The sequence below is a fragment of the Heterodontus francisci genome, chromosome 6, assembly GCF_036365525.1.
Source record: "Heterodontus francisci isolate sHetFra1 chromosome 6, sHetFra1.hap1, whole genome shotgun sequence".
NCBI classification, from domain to species: domain Eukaryota; kingdom Metazoa; phylum Chordata; class Chondrichthyes; order Heterodontiformes; family Heterodontidae; genus Heterodontus; species Heterodontus francisci.
This window is the reverse complement of record NC_090376.1, coordinates 19,467,099-19,483,587: the sequence shown is the minus strand read 5'-3', so window position 1 is coordinate 19,483,587 and position 16,489 is coordinate 19,467,099. Positions and strand designations below refer to the sequence as shown.

Genomic DNA, 16,489 nt, shown 5'->3' with positions numbered 1-16,489 from the left:
GAATTCTACAGCACGATGCGTGCCTTCTGTTATGCTGGAAACAAGCTCCTTCGATGCTGCTTTCTGGGTGTCCCTCTCTCCAGGCTCCAAGTTTTCCCTTGCTACTACCATCTCTTGGCTCTATGTTATGTATCTTCCCAATTTCTTCACCTCCTGCTTTGATGGTGCTGGCTCATGTTGGGGTACAGACTAGGAATGGCAAAGTGGCCAGTTTTCATGTGTGAACCTTCACCGCAACAACTTTACATTTATATAGACATATTAAAAAATCATTCTAGGGTCATGAGCAATGCTAACATTTATTGCCCATCCCCAGTTACTCTTGGGAAGATGGTGGTGAGACTTATTCTTGAGTCGCTGCAGAATTTGTGGTGAAGGTACTTGCATAGTGCTGTTAGAAAGTGAGTTCCAGGTTTTTGACTCAGCGACGATTGTCCAACTCAGGATGGTGTGTGACTTGGTGAGGAACTTGGAAGTGATGGTGTTCCCGTGCGCCAGCTGCCCTTACACTTCTAGGTGGTGAAGTCATGGGTTTGGAAGATGCTCGTGAAGAAGCTTTAATATGACTTCCTTAATGCTCCAAGGAGCTTCATAGATTGGTGTCAGACCTGAGCAGGAGTAGAAGTAGTGAGCGTGATCCAAGATACTGTTTGAACATTTTAAGGACAATTTTGAATGTGGGGAGAAATGTAGCAAGATGAAGGGGCTTGGGTAGGGAGTTTCAGAGCATGGGAGCAAGACAGCTGAAGACTTTGGGCTGGATTTTACCAGCTTCTCGACGTCGTGCATCATGGTGGGGAGGCCCATAAAATGCTTTCTGGAGAGGCCCGACACGATGCACGATGCCGAGAAAGCCCCGCTGCATATTACCGGCGGCGGTGCAGCTCCCCCCTTCATCTCAATACTAAAGTGAGCTGAAGAAATGTTGAAATTAACTTACTTGGTCATGACGGCTGTCCCATGCCGATTGTATGGCTGCCTGCCACGACTCATGCGCCTTTGGAACTCTGTATGGAGTTCTGAAGCGAGACACTGGTTGGGAGGCGGGAGGAGTAAAATCATCAGGGCGGGGAGGGGGGAAGCGGGCAAAACAATCCATATTGGCTGTGGGGATGGTGGGAAGGGGTTTAGGGTCAAAGGGAATAAAGTTTTTGGGGGAAAGGTCGTGAGTAAGAACTGAATTTATTTTGGGGGGGATGGGGCATAAAGTTAAATGTTCATTCGTTGGGGAGGTGAGAGAGGCGATTTCAGGTGTGCACGAATTATTACTACATTCCTGAAACAAAGAGGTACCTTTTAAACATGTAAATTTCTTCTAAGGGCTTGCAGCCTTTTAAAATGGCGCCGTGCCTGTGCGGTGGCGCTGGACGCCGTTGCCGGGGACGCAGCGGCTGCCCCCTCTACATCATTGGGGTTGGCCGTTCCGCCCCGTCCATTTAAATGAGCCGCCGCGCATAATATCGCGGGGGCTCTGCAGCGCTTCCATGTTGAAAGGCCGCTGACTTCAAAGCACGATGCCTTGGAGTGCAGCGCGCTGATAAAATTCAGCCCTTTGCATCTGATGGTAGAGCAGGGAGGACAAAACAAATTGAGTGTGCTTGTAACCTTGCCTACGACTGTTAGTTTCATCCTCATGGTGATCATTGGCTTTGCAGCAGGTCCATTAGGCCCTATAGATATGATTGACGACATCATGGTGGACGTTGTTTCCCCAGTCCTGCTGCATTCTTAAATCTAGTTCGACTCCAAGCATAAAATTATATTGCAAAGATGCTTCCAAAGAATCAAGGTACAATTAGATGCTGTTACACGGTCTGGGTGGAATTAACATTCAAATATCGGTAAGAACTATTCCACTGCTCTTCGTATTTACTTATTGTCTGAACTGGAAAAGTACACAAAGATTTAAAAAAAATGTAACTGAATCAAGTTGGGTAAACGTTATACATTAAAACAATAGTTGAAAAATACAAAAGCAGGAATAAAGACAATGGCCAGAATTTTACGCCCCCCACCCCCCAATGAGCAGGATGGTGGCAGTGGGGGGGGGGGGGGGCGGGGTGGGGGGGGGAGGTGGTGGTGTAAAATGGAGCAAGAGGCTCCAGGAGGCATTCCCAATCCGCTCCCGCCTCCGCCGCGCTTTACGTAGGGCTGGGGTGGGGGGATGGGAGGGGGTGGAAAAATGGCCCAACCGCCCCAGGCCAATCAAGGCCCTTAAGTGTCCGCTTAATGGCCTTCACCCGCCTCCACGCGATTTTACGTGTGGCAAGCGGACGTCCTGGAGCCAGGAAAAGCTGCCTGGGAAATCCAGGCAGCTGCCGATCATCCCGGGGTGGGGTGGGGGGGCCTGCTCATCGGGCACAGGGTGTCCAATGGAGGGCTGCCCCCGCTACCCCAACCACCCCCAGAACCCAATACGGTCCCCATTCTCCCCAACCGACTACCCTTGCCTTGCTGGGGCCCAACTGATTACCCTCGGCGAAGCAGCCAAAACTTACCTTTCCTCCCGGCTCCACATCTTCTTCTACCTTCGGCTGGGCAGCAGTCCCAGCAGTGGGCACTGCTCCAGGTGGCGCTGCTGGGACTAAGAGCTGCCAGCCCGCTGATTGCCGGTGGAAGTCCTGCCTCGGAACAAATAAAGCCTGGGGACCCGTAAAATATGGAACGGATCCCCAGGTGAGGCAGAAGCGGGTTTGCCACCGACTTTTACGTCGGAGGCTGGCTCCCGTCTGCCCACCGTAAAATTCCGGCCAATGTTTTTCCCCCTTCTGTCCTGTTAAAACGGCATTTCATAGACCAACTTTAAACCAACTTCCCCTTAATATCTCATTATAGTAGATGGAAGTCCTACTGGATGGAAACCGCCCTAGTTGTAGGAACTTGCTGAATTAGTATGCTGGTTGTATGACTCTTGCTGCTAAATTAGAAAGTCATGGGTTCAAGCTCAATTGCAGAACTTGAGCTCATGATCCAGAAGATGACACTTCAATATAGTACACTTCAGTACTGCTGCACTGTCAGAGGTGCCATCTTTCAGATGAGAGATTTAAACAAAGGCTCTGTCTTGCCAGCTTGGGCACCATGTAAAACATCCCATGGCTGAGTAAATTTGGCCTATATTCTCTGGCGTTTAGAAGAATGAGAGGTGATCTCATTGAGACGTACAAGATTCTGAAAGGGTTTGATAGGGTAGAAGCTGAGAGATTGTTTCCGCTGGTCGGGGAATTTAGAACACGGAGACACAGTCTCAGGATAAGGGGCCGATCATTCAGGACTGAGATGAGGAGAAATTACTACACTCCGGATTGTGAATCTTTGGAATTCTCTACCCCAGAGGGTTGTGGATGCTCCATCACTGAATACATTTAAGGCTGGGATAGATAGATTTTTGGTCTCACAGGGAATCAAGGGATATGGGGAGCGGGCAGGAAAGTTGAATTGAAGCCCAAGATCAGCCATGATTATATTGAATGGCGGAGCAGGCTCGATGGGCCATATGGTCTACATCTGCTCCTATTTCTTGTGTTCTTGTGTATTTGAAGTACAGGGAAGATTCTTCTTAATTCATTCTTGGGATATGAACATCGCTAGGAAGGCCAGCATTTAATTCCCAAATAGAGTTGCCCTTGAGAAGGTGGTGGTGAGCTACCTTCTTGAACTGCTTCAGTCGGTGTGGTGAAGGCACTTCCACAATGCTGTTAGGCAGAGTTCCAGGATTTTTACTTAGTGACAGTGAAAGAATGGGCAATTATGTCCAAGTCAGGCTGTTGTGTGACTTGGAGGTTGCAGATCTCTGCAGGAAACAACACTAGAGCATGTTGATGCTAATTGTGCACCATCTTCAAAAAGTATGTGTTGGGACTGGGTTTGATTTTAACAGTCAATTATAGGCAGTCCTGAGTTTTCTTTTCTCAACTCGAAAGCATGCAGAAATGGAGAACATAGCAGCAACAAACCTGTCATGTATGACCTCTCACTGATATAAATGGCTTGGAAATTGGGCCACCCACAAATAGAAAGTATTTAGATCCTTTGTGATTGGAAATGAAAGTGCAACAATTGCAAAAACAAATGGCAAACTTGAAAAAAAACATTTTAACCCAGCTTATATTCAGCACGTGCACAGGAACATCGTTTTATTTTAAAGATTGTTGACAAGTACAATTAACTGATACAAAATTTCTCTCTTCAGATGAATATCGAATCTTTGGGCGGTAAATTACAAAGTGAGGCCATAATAATTAAACAACAATATGCAGAAAACCCCACAAAAAACAAAGGGATTCGAGGGCACTCTACCCTCCCAGAGGCTGGCAATCACCCTCCCAGAGGCTGGCAATACCCTCTCAGAGGCTGCTAACTTTTGTCTCAAACGTTGCCATTATGCTCCCTGAGGCTATCAATTGCCTTGCTGAGGCTGATCCTAGTTAGCATGGACATTCCACTCAAGATAGCCTTGCATATTTTATGCAGCACTGTTCTTGGATCCTTTATTGATTAATTTGTTATCATCTGTGGGCATCTGTAAGGATTGTAAATCAGCAACCTGTTAGTTATTAATCATCTTTGTATTTTCTATGAACTTTATGGGCTGAATTGTACCAGTCCCTCGATGCTGTGGGTCGTGGCGGGGAGGCCTGGAAAATGCTAGCGAGAGTGGCTCGCCATGACCCACAATGCCAAGAAGGCCCGGCCGGATATTAGCAGCGGTGGTGGTGAGGCCTCGGTGCGGCCCTCCGCCCCCCCCACCAAGCAGCGGGCCCTTCATTAAAATACTGAAATTAGATAAATTAACATGCAAATCAACTTACCTGCTGCCGCCGGCTGTCCCACGCCAATTTTCCGGCCAATTGACTGCACAGTGGCGCAGTGGTTAGCACCGCAGCCTCACAGCTCTAGCGACCCGGGTTCGATTCCGGGTACTGCCTGTGTGGAGTTTGCAAGTTCTCCCTGTGTCTGCGTGGGTTTTCTCCGGGTGCTCCGGTTTCCTCCCACAAGCCAAAAGACTTGCAGGTTGATAGGTAAATTGGCCATTATAAATTGTCACTAGTATAGGTAGGTGGTAGGGAAATATAGAGACAGGTGGGGATGTTTGGTAGGAATATGGGATTAGTGTAGGGTTAGTATAAATGGGTGGTTGATGGTCGGCACAGACTCGGTGGGCCGAAGGGCCTGTTTCAGTGCTGTATCTCTAATCTAAAAAAAAACTCGCATGCGGCTGCATGCGTATTATCGCGGGGGTTATGGAGCGGCACAGCTCTATGTAAACTTCTTCATCTGAGCTTATGATTTCCTCTCAAGTCACTCTGTGTTGCAGCGGTAGCTCACAATCAAGTCAGCAGCTCGTCATAACTCTTCCACTCTGTTCCTTCTCCACATTAATGACCTCCCGCACTCTTCTTCCAACCCAAACCATTCCTTTGCTGATGAAACATCTCTTCATTTATAAACTTCCTTTCAAACTCATACCTCAGTGCACACAGTCTTTTCGTATGGCAATGGTTCACCATTAATTCCCTATCTCCATGCAATGAAAATCTGGTTTCTTTCAATTTTTAGAGGACACCATTTCTTCATATCTCTTCCAAGTTTGCCAATGGCTGTCACTAATTTTGATGCTACCACTGCCCTTCGTTATTTTGGTTGACTTCTTTTTGAACCCGCTATATCCCCTGCCTGATATGAAAGTCCCACATTACTTCCATTGCTAAAACTGCCTTCAGGAAGCTTGATTTCCCTTTCCATACAGGGCATTGCTTTTCCTTTCAACAACTCTGGGTTGAATTTTCGTGTCCCGCCAGGGGCTGAAATGGAGCTGGGTGAGGTGCGGAAATACCGGTGCCTGCCAGTGTGCTGATTTCCTGATGCCGTTCCTGGCACCAGTGAGTTTCACCCGGAGAGGGTGGCCCCGAGTTCCCACCTGATTCATTAAGAAGGCCCATTAACATAGTTAAAGAGCTCATTAAGGAGCATGTGATTTTCGTGGGGGCACACAGGCTGCACACGCTGGCTGGAGCAGACCAGCTCAATGGAGGTGGACTCACAGTGGGAGGCCAGTCATGGATGCCTCAGGGAATTAGTTGTTCCCCATGAAAGCTGCAAAGGAGGACTTGGCCACTGGGCAACAGTTGTCAGCGGCTGAGCACTGGTGGCAGAAAGAATGGGCAGTATACGCTTGGGCAGTGCAGGGAGTCATCACCCTTCTGGCATTGCCAGAGCATAAGAGGATGGGGCAAAGCTGCCAAGAACAATTGAGGGACCACCTGAGCACAAGGAAGGCAGCTAGGCCTCTGGCTGTCCTGAGACATTCCAAGTTCCTCACAATATAATTTCTTCCTGGCTGAAATTAGAGTGTTTAAATCAGACCTACACTTGAGCAGTTCTGCATCCATTCCTGCCCCTGCGGCTGCTGATTGGCTGCCAAACCCATCTCCATGCCATTTAAGGGAGCACTCCGTGAAACCTCAGTTCAATGACTGTTTACCCCCTGGTTTGGGACCCGGAAACAGTCCCGACTTCCGTTTCCCACGTCTGCATTGAAAAACCTCCCCCCTAACTCTTTATTAAGCCCACGTTTATCCAGGACTTGAATATAATGCGGTGAGGCTTTTCTTGCACTTCATTAGGCTGCAGCTGAGAAAGAAGGGAATTGCAAGAACTCCCTAAAACAGATTATTAGTTCTATTGGTCTGATGTAAAGACGGCAGTAGATCAATAAATTCCTTTGAACATCTTTTAGAAGCAAATTCACTTAACATTATGCAAGTACCTGTTCATTAGTTTTCTTTTAATGCCTACTTGCTCCTCACAGCAAGATTTATATCCAGGGTGATAATCTGTAGCTTGGATTGCAATGCAATTTAAATGTGCTTGGCACAAGAACATCTTTGTTTTTCTTTTTCACTTCTTTCCAAACCACGACTGCTTAGCTCCCACAAAGAGGCAGTTTTCCCTGAAGGGATTTTGCTATAAATTGTGTGAGCAGTGGTAAAATTACATGAAATTTACAGCACAGAAACAAGTCATTCAGCCTGACTGGTCCATGCTGTTGTTAATGCTCTACACAAGCCTCTCCAACCCTACTTCATCCAACCCTATTCCTTTTCCCGTCATGTACTTATCTAGCTTCCCTTAAATCCATCTACGCTATTTACCTCAACTACTTCACATTCAACTTCTTTCACATTCTAACCAATCTCTAGATAAAGAAGTTACTCATACCTTATTGAATTTATTAGTGTCTAACTTATATTTACAATCCCTAGTTTTGGACTCTCCCTCACCTTCTCTACAACTACCCTATTGAACCCCTTCATAATTTATCAGCTCGTCCCTCAGACTTCTCTAGAAAAGAGCCCCAGCCTGTTCCGGCTATTTTAACAGTTATATCCTCTTGGCTCTGGTATCATATTCATAAATCTTTTTAAAAGAAAGGCACCAATAAACATTATACAGTATCGATAGGTCTGAGGAAAGGTCATCGACCTGAAAGGTTAGATGTTTCTTCCTTATATAATGCTGCCAGACAAAGAACAAAGAACAGTACAGCACAGGAACAGGCCATTCGGCCCTCCAAGCCTGCGCCGATCTTGATGCCTGCCTAAACTAAAACCTTCTGCACTTCCGGGGCCCATATCCCTCTATTCCCATCCTATTCATGTATTTGTCAAGATGTCTCTTAAACGTCGCTATCGTATCTGCTTCCACCACCTCCCCTGGCAGCAAGTTCCAGGCACTCACCACCCTCTGTGTAAAGAACTTACCTCGTATTGCTGAGTATTTCCAGTGTATTCTGTTTTTATTTCAGATTTTCAGCATCTGCAGTATTTTGCTTTCACTAATACACTTTATTGCACTGGTTGTTGAAATAAGATTCAAATGTAAACCTGAGGTGATGGCTAAAGGTTTCATTGGAGGAGCTGGCTCAGTTTTAGTTGTGCTCAAGTCTATGCAAAGAGCAAGATCAAGCTGTCAGAACATCAGAATATTTAGGAACAGTAAAAGACTACTTAGACTTAACAATTTCACCTATTTTTGATTAAATCCCATCTATTTGTGTTCTCACCATGTCTCAATCCTTTCTCTCCCCATCCAGTTGACTCTTGAACTTATTTTTGCCCTCAAATTTCAAATTCTTTCTCTGATGGCTTATTCTCCAACTTTATTATTCTCCCTATAAAAAAATCAACTTGACATCGCTTCTTTCTCTTAGATTTCCTAATATTTTGCTTGTTTCTCGTTGCACTAGAATCCTTTACCACATTGAATAATTTGTCTTAGTCATAATCATGCAACAATTTTTAAATTTGCATTGAAGCTTGAATTATTTTTCAGGGTGCAGTGACTGTTGATCTAGTGTGGTGACTATTCTTTATGGGACTAAACCCCACAATCAGAAATAAGATGGATGGCCAGTTGTTCTATTTTGGGTGGTATTGGTTGTTGGCCAGGACACTGGGAGAGTTCCCTACTCTTTCGAGGATCTTCAACATGCACCAAGTGAAGGCATGAGGTTCAAACACATACCTTTCCAATTTTCAAAAAGAGCACTACCAATTGAGGCAAGGTGACATCTTGAAAAGTTCACTTAGATAATTCTGTTAGTAGAGTGCAAACTTGGTGAAATCACGCTCCTTTCATCTCACAGCTTTATTCTGTCTGGGTGAGGTGATTTTACTCGTTCATATTGCAATTACATTCCATATGCTGATGTGTGAATAGACTGGTGTGTGGTGCTCCATTCTTTCAAATCACCAGTAAATCAGAATGCATTGGAGTCTGTACCAAACAGATGCAGACTGGTCTTCTGATTGATCTGGGCTTTTCCAGAAAAATCCTTCAATTCATTTCTCAAACCAATTTCTCTTATCAACTTATCTGATTCATTTAGCACAGACACTGCTCTCTTTATTACACTAACATTCAAGGTCTGGTCTTTAAAAATACATTCAATTAAGCCTTTATTTAAGTTCATATATCAAGACATTTTGTGGTTGTGCTTTTTTGCTTGCCTTGTTTTTTATAATTGTCAGGTAACTTACAAATTTCATGTTTTGATCCAGAGAGTCAATTTGATTACATTTCATTTATATCTGTTAGGATGCCTACACTCTGCAGCAGTCAGTGTCAGTCAAATCAATTTAATTTGTCAATATTTTTCTATTATATTGATTTTCATTTGCTATTATGAATTACATCAGTATGAGAACTCCCAGCAGTAGCGAGAGCAGTGATCTGAGTGATTCTTCCTTCTCCTAATCCCCTTCCTACTTATTTTTTCTTTGTGCTTTCTGCAGTTTATCTCCTCATGCAGGAAGGGCTGACAGAGGAACAGAAATGCACAGCAGGTCAGACAAGAGGAGAAAGAGGAAAATTGGCTAGTGTTTTAAAAAAAGTCATTCTTCGGATACGGGCTTTGCTAGCAAGGCCAGCATTTATTGTCCATCCCTAGTTGCCCTTGGGAAGGTGGTGTGAGCTGCCTTCTTGAACCCCTAGTCTAGGTACTCCCATAGTGCTGATAGGTAGGGAGGTACAGGAATTTTACCAAGTGATGATGAAGGAATAGTAATATATGTCTAAACTAGGATGGCGTGTGACTTGGAGAGGATCTTGGAGGTGATGGTGTTCCCTGCATCTATAGCTCTTATCTTTCTAGGTGGCGGAGGTCACAGATTAGGAAGGTGCTAGTGGAATCCTTTGTTGCACATTGCCAGCATTTTTTTCTCTTTGCGATTCCGCCTGCAAAGACTTCTTCAAAAGGTGGCAGAACACGGCACTGCTGGAGAAAATTGTAGTGAGAAAGGCCATTTCACAAGACTGAGCCTTGTGATTAATGAGCATACAAATAGATTTCTGCTGGGATGTCAATAGACCAGTGACAGTTTTCCTCATACTGGAGTACATGCTCTAACAACCTCCATTCAGAAAGTGGTGGCTTAACCACATTTAAATGTACTACACACAAAGGATAGATTTTCAGGCAAAGACATTGGGGATAATTTTCATCTTCACCATATGGGTGCTAAACTGTTGGAGCAAATTGCTCACCCCTTACGAGTTTTATTTTTTATTTGCATTCTGTCCACTGTCCAGCGTACGGTCTGAAATAAGATAAAATGAGGAAGTTATGGAAGCAATGAAACTAAAGTATTTTCCTCAACTGATTATTATGTGACACAGACAACTCACTGCTCCTTTAAGGCCTCCTCATCTTATCTTAGCTACCACACTTCCTCTACAGATCATTGTGGCATCGTAAACATTGCAGGGAGATTTCCTCTGTTCACTGTTCGATGCAAAATGTTTCAATGAATCGGTTTACAATTTCACAAGAAGTAGTGAAAGGAGGAGACCTCACCTCTTCTTCAATGAGTTGTGATATTTCATAGAACTGTAGTGTCTTATAGCATAGGAAATAGCTATTTGGATCATGGTGCTTGTGTTGGCTCTTTGCAAGCACTATCCAATTAGTTTAATACCCTTGCTTTTTCCCCATAGCCCTGCAAATTTTTCCTTTGCACTTTTATATTCAATTCCATTTTGCAAGTTTACTATTGAATCTTCTTCCACCGCCCTTTCAGGAAGTGCATTCCAGATCACAACAACTCATTACGTTAAAAATAAATTGCCTCATCTCGCCTCTGGTTATTTTGTCAATTAAATGTCTTAAATCTGTGTCCTCTGGCTACCAACTGTCCTGCCAGTGGAGGCACTTTCTCCCTATTTACTTTACAAAAACTATTTATACTTAATTCTTTAAACCATTCCATTGTACAATTCTAATGGTTTCCTTTTCTCTAGATTCACAAGATGAGTGTAAGTATATGGAAATGCTTGGCATATGACTGGAACAAGAGTATAACAGAGGAGTCTCCAACTATTGGATCATGAACGGATTATCTCGGAATGAAATATGTTCATCTGCTTAAATGTTGCTTTTTTTTATCTTATTTGATTGTTTTTTAGTCAGTGTTTTGTTGCTTTAAATGTTCTGCATCCCTAAAATTGTGAAAATTGCCTGATTGACCCCATTTAATATTTTGGATGCTTTGTTCTTTCCAAGCTGTAGAATTTAAATTTCTAATTTTGAAACAATCTCATGTAATCTCATCTCATCTGATCATAGAATTATAGATTGATAGAGCTCATAAGGAGGCCATTTGGCCCATTGTGCCTGTGCCAACTCTTTTAAAGAGCTGTCTAATTATTCTAGGAAAGCAGGCTGGCCCTGGCTACATAATTCATCATGTTTTCGTCTTAAAATAGAAGCCAAAGTGCACTTTTTACCCCCAGAAGTTTGAAACTGTAAATGAGGAACTTGTGTTTGTGTAAGCTTTGAATAAAGAACTAATTTTTTACTGCCTTGCTCTCTATTTGGGGGAAAGGAATCATTGACCTGGATTTTAACCTGGAAGTGAGTTCTATGAGGGGATGTGGGGTGGGGGCATGGGGGTAAGTGGCTGTTGTGAGGTCGGGCAACTTGGAAGAATGGATTTCCCAAATTTAGCTGAAGGGCTCCTTTAAGTGGAGATACCTCACCAACAGGCTGGTTGACAGGCAAAGTCTACACAGGCCCGAAGCCCACAATCGTAGGTGAGAGGGATCGGGGGGAGTCCTGATTGTGGGTTGGGGGGTGGAGGGTAGTTGGGAGCATGGGGGTGTCCAGATTGCAATGGGCAAGTTTTTAGATTGCAGGGGTGAAGTCAGATGGTGGTCCTAGGGGGTCTTAATTATGGAGGGGTGGGGGTCACATGGTGGTCTGGAGTCTTGATTGTGGGGGTGGTCCATGGTGGGCTGGATGGTCCCAGTCGCTGGCAGGTTGGGAGCTGGGTGCCGGGGTGATTGGGATGGGGAGCAGTTGGTGGTCTTGCGGGGAGCTGTTGGGGGTTGAGGGTCCGTTAGTAGTCAGGGAAAGGAAATGGTGGGGGTGGTGATGATGGTTGGGTGGAGGAGATCATGGCCAGCAAGTGCGGGATGACGTGGGTGTTTAATATGTGGTTTATTGGACCTGGATGAAACACTCAGTTCCTCCTGGCCCACAAGCTGTGCTGTAAAGTGATGTGGGTGTCACTGGCAAGGTCAGCATTTATTGCCCATTCCTACTGCACTTGAGAAGGTGATGGTGAGCTGCCTTCTTTAAGCTGCCAAGTTTCCTGAGGCCTGGGAAAGCCGGCTGACCATGATTAACAATAAAAAGACCGTTAAAAATGAAGGCATGTGGCTTCATTATAATATTTTAAAGGGCAGCACAATGGTGCAGTAGTTAGCACCGCAGCCTCACAGCTCCAGCAACCTGGGTTCAGTTCTGGGTACTACCTGTGTGGAGTTTGCAAGTTCTCCCTGTGATCACGTGGGTTTCCGCCAGGTGCTCCGGTTTCCTCCCACAGCCAAAGACTTGCAGGTTGATAGGTAAATTGGCCATTATAAACTGCCCCTAGTGTAGGTAGATGGTGGGGATGTGGTAGGGAATATGGGATTAAAGTAGGATGAGTATAAATGGGTGGTTGTTGGTCGGCACAGACTCGGTAGGCCGAAGGACCTGTTTCAGTGCTGTATCTCTCTAATCTATGAATGGATTGGTCTCCATCCTCTCCTCCCATCTCCGTTAAAACCAAAATGGGTGAGTGCAAAGAAAACTGGGCTCCTGTTTCAAATGTCTGGCTTTTTAAACCTATGACACGACACCAGTCCACCTGTTTTTAGGAGTTAAAATTCATCCCATAGGTTCAGGAAGCCTGATGTGCCAAGTTGTGATGTCAATTTGAAAAGCCGTCCCATTCATCATTATCAGCAATCAAGCCATCGCGGTGTTTCCATATCAAAAGATAATGGGCAGGATTTTGTGGTCTGAATACAATGAGATGTTTGGTGCTATTGAGGGTCGCAACGACACTGCAACTTCCAGCATGCGCACACATGCGTCGAAAACCAGAAGTTGCGGTTTGCACGAACACATTCTGGGGAAGCCTCTGCTGATGGTCTCGCACACCTGCTTTGTAAAGTGGCAGGGACCCAAGGTTGATCAATTTGAACAAATTGCCCACAGCCAGCGTTTCTTTTACATCGTTTTGTTTAGAACTGCTATTATCAGGCGCACAGCCTGCTCAGATGGGTTAATTCTGTACAGGAAGGCACTGGCAGCAACACATGTGAACTTTCAGAGCTAAGTACAGACATTTTAAATGTTGAATTTTATTTAATTGTTAATATAACTTTTTAGCATGGCTCGTCAGTCATCTTAAATTGATTTCATTCATCTGTTTTTTTTAAACAAGATTGAAGTGACTTTTAAAAGATCTTTAAATGTATATAACTTTTTAATAACATTTATTTGACTTTGATATTCCAATATAAAAGTCTCTTTAACAAGATTGAAGTGACTATTAAAAGATTTTTAAATGTGTATTACTTTTTATCAACATTTATTTGACTTACTTGAAGTTTCAATATAAAAGACTCTTTAACAAGATTAAAGGGACTTTCAAAAAAATTATCTGATGTTTTAAAATCCTGTTTACATGCATATAACATTATAAGATGACTTTAATATAACTGAGACTATCTTTCTAAAGGTACTGCAATACTTTAAAGATTACGCCTGTGAGGGAGAAACCATTTCCTCCGCTGTGAGCCAGTTTTGTTATATGACAGCCCAATACAGGGATGAACAATGAGCCAGGCCATGCCCATAGGCTGATCAGGAGGCACTATTGCACAACTTTGCACTGCAGGAAGGACTGACCCTCCACCTCGCAGACAAGCAGGGATAGGCACAGACGTGCTGTACCATGGACATTTGACAAACTTGTTGACTCAGCCACAGACATGGGGGTGATTAATCTGTATATAAAGTTTATAGCCAATCTAATGCTACTGAAACACAATCCATTTTGAAACACATTTCTCCCCATAAATAAAATAGCTAAGCATCAATGGAGAGCAGCACAACTGTATTAGCTAGCTAGCAAGCAACATAGTATGCAATGCCAATGGGAATTACTTTTGCAATTACTTTTACTGCTAGGCTATTTTAAAACACAAGGTTAAGGGCTTGGAGCAGGGGTGTCCAACATTTTCACATGGGGGGGGGGGACACATTACAATTTTTATCTTACATGAGACAATTTCAAAAATATAAAGGCATTAAAAATTTATCTTGCTATTAAAACAACAAAGGTGCATTTTTGTCAAGAAGCTTTAAATGAGAGCACTAATTTATTGACTTACTTTCTGGTCACTATATTGGACACTGATTTAGTGAGACACCTGGCATGTTTTCTGCTTGCACAAATAGTCAATGGTTGCCTGCACACTTCTTGTAGTGATGCGGAATATTCTGGATAGATGTCCAGTGTCAGGAATGATCTCGATCATTCTCTCTCTCCCACTTCTCTCTCTGTCTGTCTGTCTCTCTCTCTGTTGCTCTCTCTCCTCCTCCCACTCTGTGTCCCCCTATCTATGTTCCCTCTCTCTGTGTACCCCGTCTCTGTGTTGTCCCATCTCTTTCTTTCTCTCTCTCTGCTCCCCGTTCTCTCTCTGTGCCCCACTCTCTCTCTGTCCTTCTCTCTCTCCCTCTCTCTCTGCCTCTCCCATCTCTTCCCCCCCTTCCCCCCCTCTCTTCCCCCCTCTCCCTCTTCCCCCCTCGCTCTCACTTCCCACCCCTCTCTTCCCCCCTCTCTCTTCCCCCTCTCTCTCTCTCCCCCTCTCTCTCTTCCCCCCTCTCTCTCTCTTCCCCCCCTCTCTCTCCCCCACCCCCTCTCTCTCTCCCCCACCCCCTCTCTCTCTTCCCCCGCCTCTCTCTTCCCCCCCACCTCTCTCTTCCCCCCCACCTCTCTCCCCCTCTCTTACCCGCCCTCTCTTCCCCCCTCTCTCTTCCCCCCTCTCTTACCCCCTTCCCTCTCTCTTCCCCCTCTCTCTTCCCCCCCCTCTTCCCCACCTCTCTCTTCCCCCTCTATCTTCCCCCCCTCTATCTTCCCCCTCTCTCTCTCCCCCCTCTCTTTCTTCCCCCTCTCTTTCTTCCCCCCTCTCTCTCTCTCCCCCCCTCTCTCTCCCCCTCTCTCTCTCCCCCCTCTCTCTCTCCCCCCTTCACTCTCTCCCCCCTTCACTCTCTTCCCCCCCTTCTCTCTCTCCCCCCGTCTCTCTCCCCCCTCTCTCTCTCCCACCCAACGGGCTTTTAAAACTAAAATCGGAACCTGCTGGAAAAACCCGAACTTTTTCTGAGTTCAGAAGCTGCTGTTCCTGCTCCCAGCACCTGTCAGCTGTGAAACTGTCAGCTGTGAATATTTTTCAAGTCAGACTGTTTTGGAAAGAAAAAGTCAACAGGAAATTTCTCATCCCTGAAATTGCCAGTTACGGAACACAAAATCCTTTACCTGGGACACTGTTGTTCGTGTACGGACACGTTGCCGATCCCTGCAGACAAGATTGTGCCAGAAATGGAGGATCGCAACATGGATGTCACTGGAGCCATATTGTGGACCACCTGAGGAAGCATTGGCTGCAGCTGCCAGGGTGCTAGGGAACAGCTGGTGGCTGATGCATTTGGACACTGACAGTGACAAAATTCCTCTCCCTCCTCCAGGACATTAGACAAAAGAACAGTGTACATGGGAAGTGAAACAAGTGACACTTTATTTTAGCAGCAAAGACTCGTTACAAGACCTTTGAGGTAGTTATTGCTGAAAAATGTAAACTTTAGGTTGTTAGTGCAAGACTTTGAATACCAATTGTGCTAATTAGCTATTTTCCAACTTTGTAAAGAGCTGAAATGTTAAAATGGTTCATATTAATAAAATTGTTTTGAATACTTTAGAATGACTACAGGCTGATGTGTGAATGCAACAAGAGACTCAAACAGAGCACTCATAGTAATTTATAAATATAACTGTCAATAATTAACATACATTGCCTGGCCCTCTCTTCATGTTCATTAAGAACCTTCAGAAAGGCCACACCATACCTGGTCAATAATCACTCCTGGGCATTATGAGCCATGTTACTCGAAATAGATATGCAAAATAAATATCACTTTCTGCTTCTTTGTTGGCTTGGGTGGCTTGGAGACAATTTCACACTTCCACTCTGTGGGAGGGAGTGGATGGCAGGGGTGCAGCTAAAAGATCTTTCCAAGAACTTAATAAGTCCTGTCTCCAAACATAACTGAATTTTGCAACCACTTGGCGTCACCTAATTAACCCTGAACACCCCATCCACCTACAAACAAGAACTTTGCTTCATAACCTTTTAAATCTTAAATGACAATTTAAATGAAACAGTTCCAAGAACTCTACAAACCCTGGTAAACTGCATTAAATCATTCAGTTTCTTGTGACATTGGTCGGGAATTTATCCTGGCGATGGGGGTGCCTAGGAAGAGTAACGCCAAGAACCCCGTGTTCCATGGAAGGCCTACTGACTCTATTGCCAATCAGGCACTTAAGTGGACAGCGGTGGGTTTTCCACAGGATCAAGGACCCTGTCATTGGAAGTC

At 44.7% G+C, this 16,489-nt stretch overlaps 1 protein-coding gene across 1 annotated transcript in view; it reads left to right on the top strand.

Moving 5' to 3' along the window:
- LOC137371159 (SH2 domain-containing protein 1A-like) overlaps positions 1-11,355 on the top strand; it is a 74,746-nt gene extending 63,391 nt beyond the window's left edge. The window contains exon 4 of the mRNA XM_068033219.1: positions 10,801-11,355. Within this exon, the coding sequence (XP_067889320.1) occupies positions 10,801-10,844 (44 nt within the window). The 3' untranslated portion in view covers positions 10,845-11,355. The remainder of the gene's footprint in view (positions 1-10,800) is intronic.
- Positions 11,356-16,489: the final 5,134 nt, after the last annotated feature.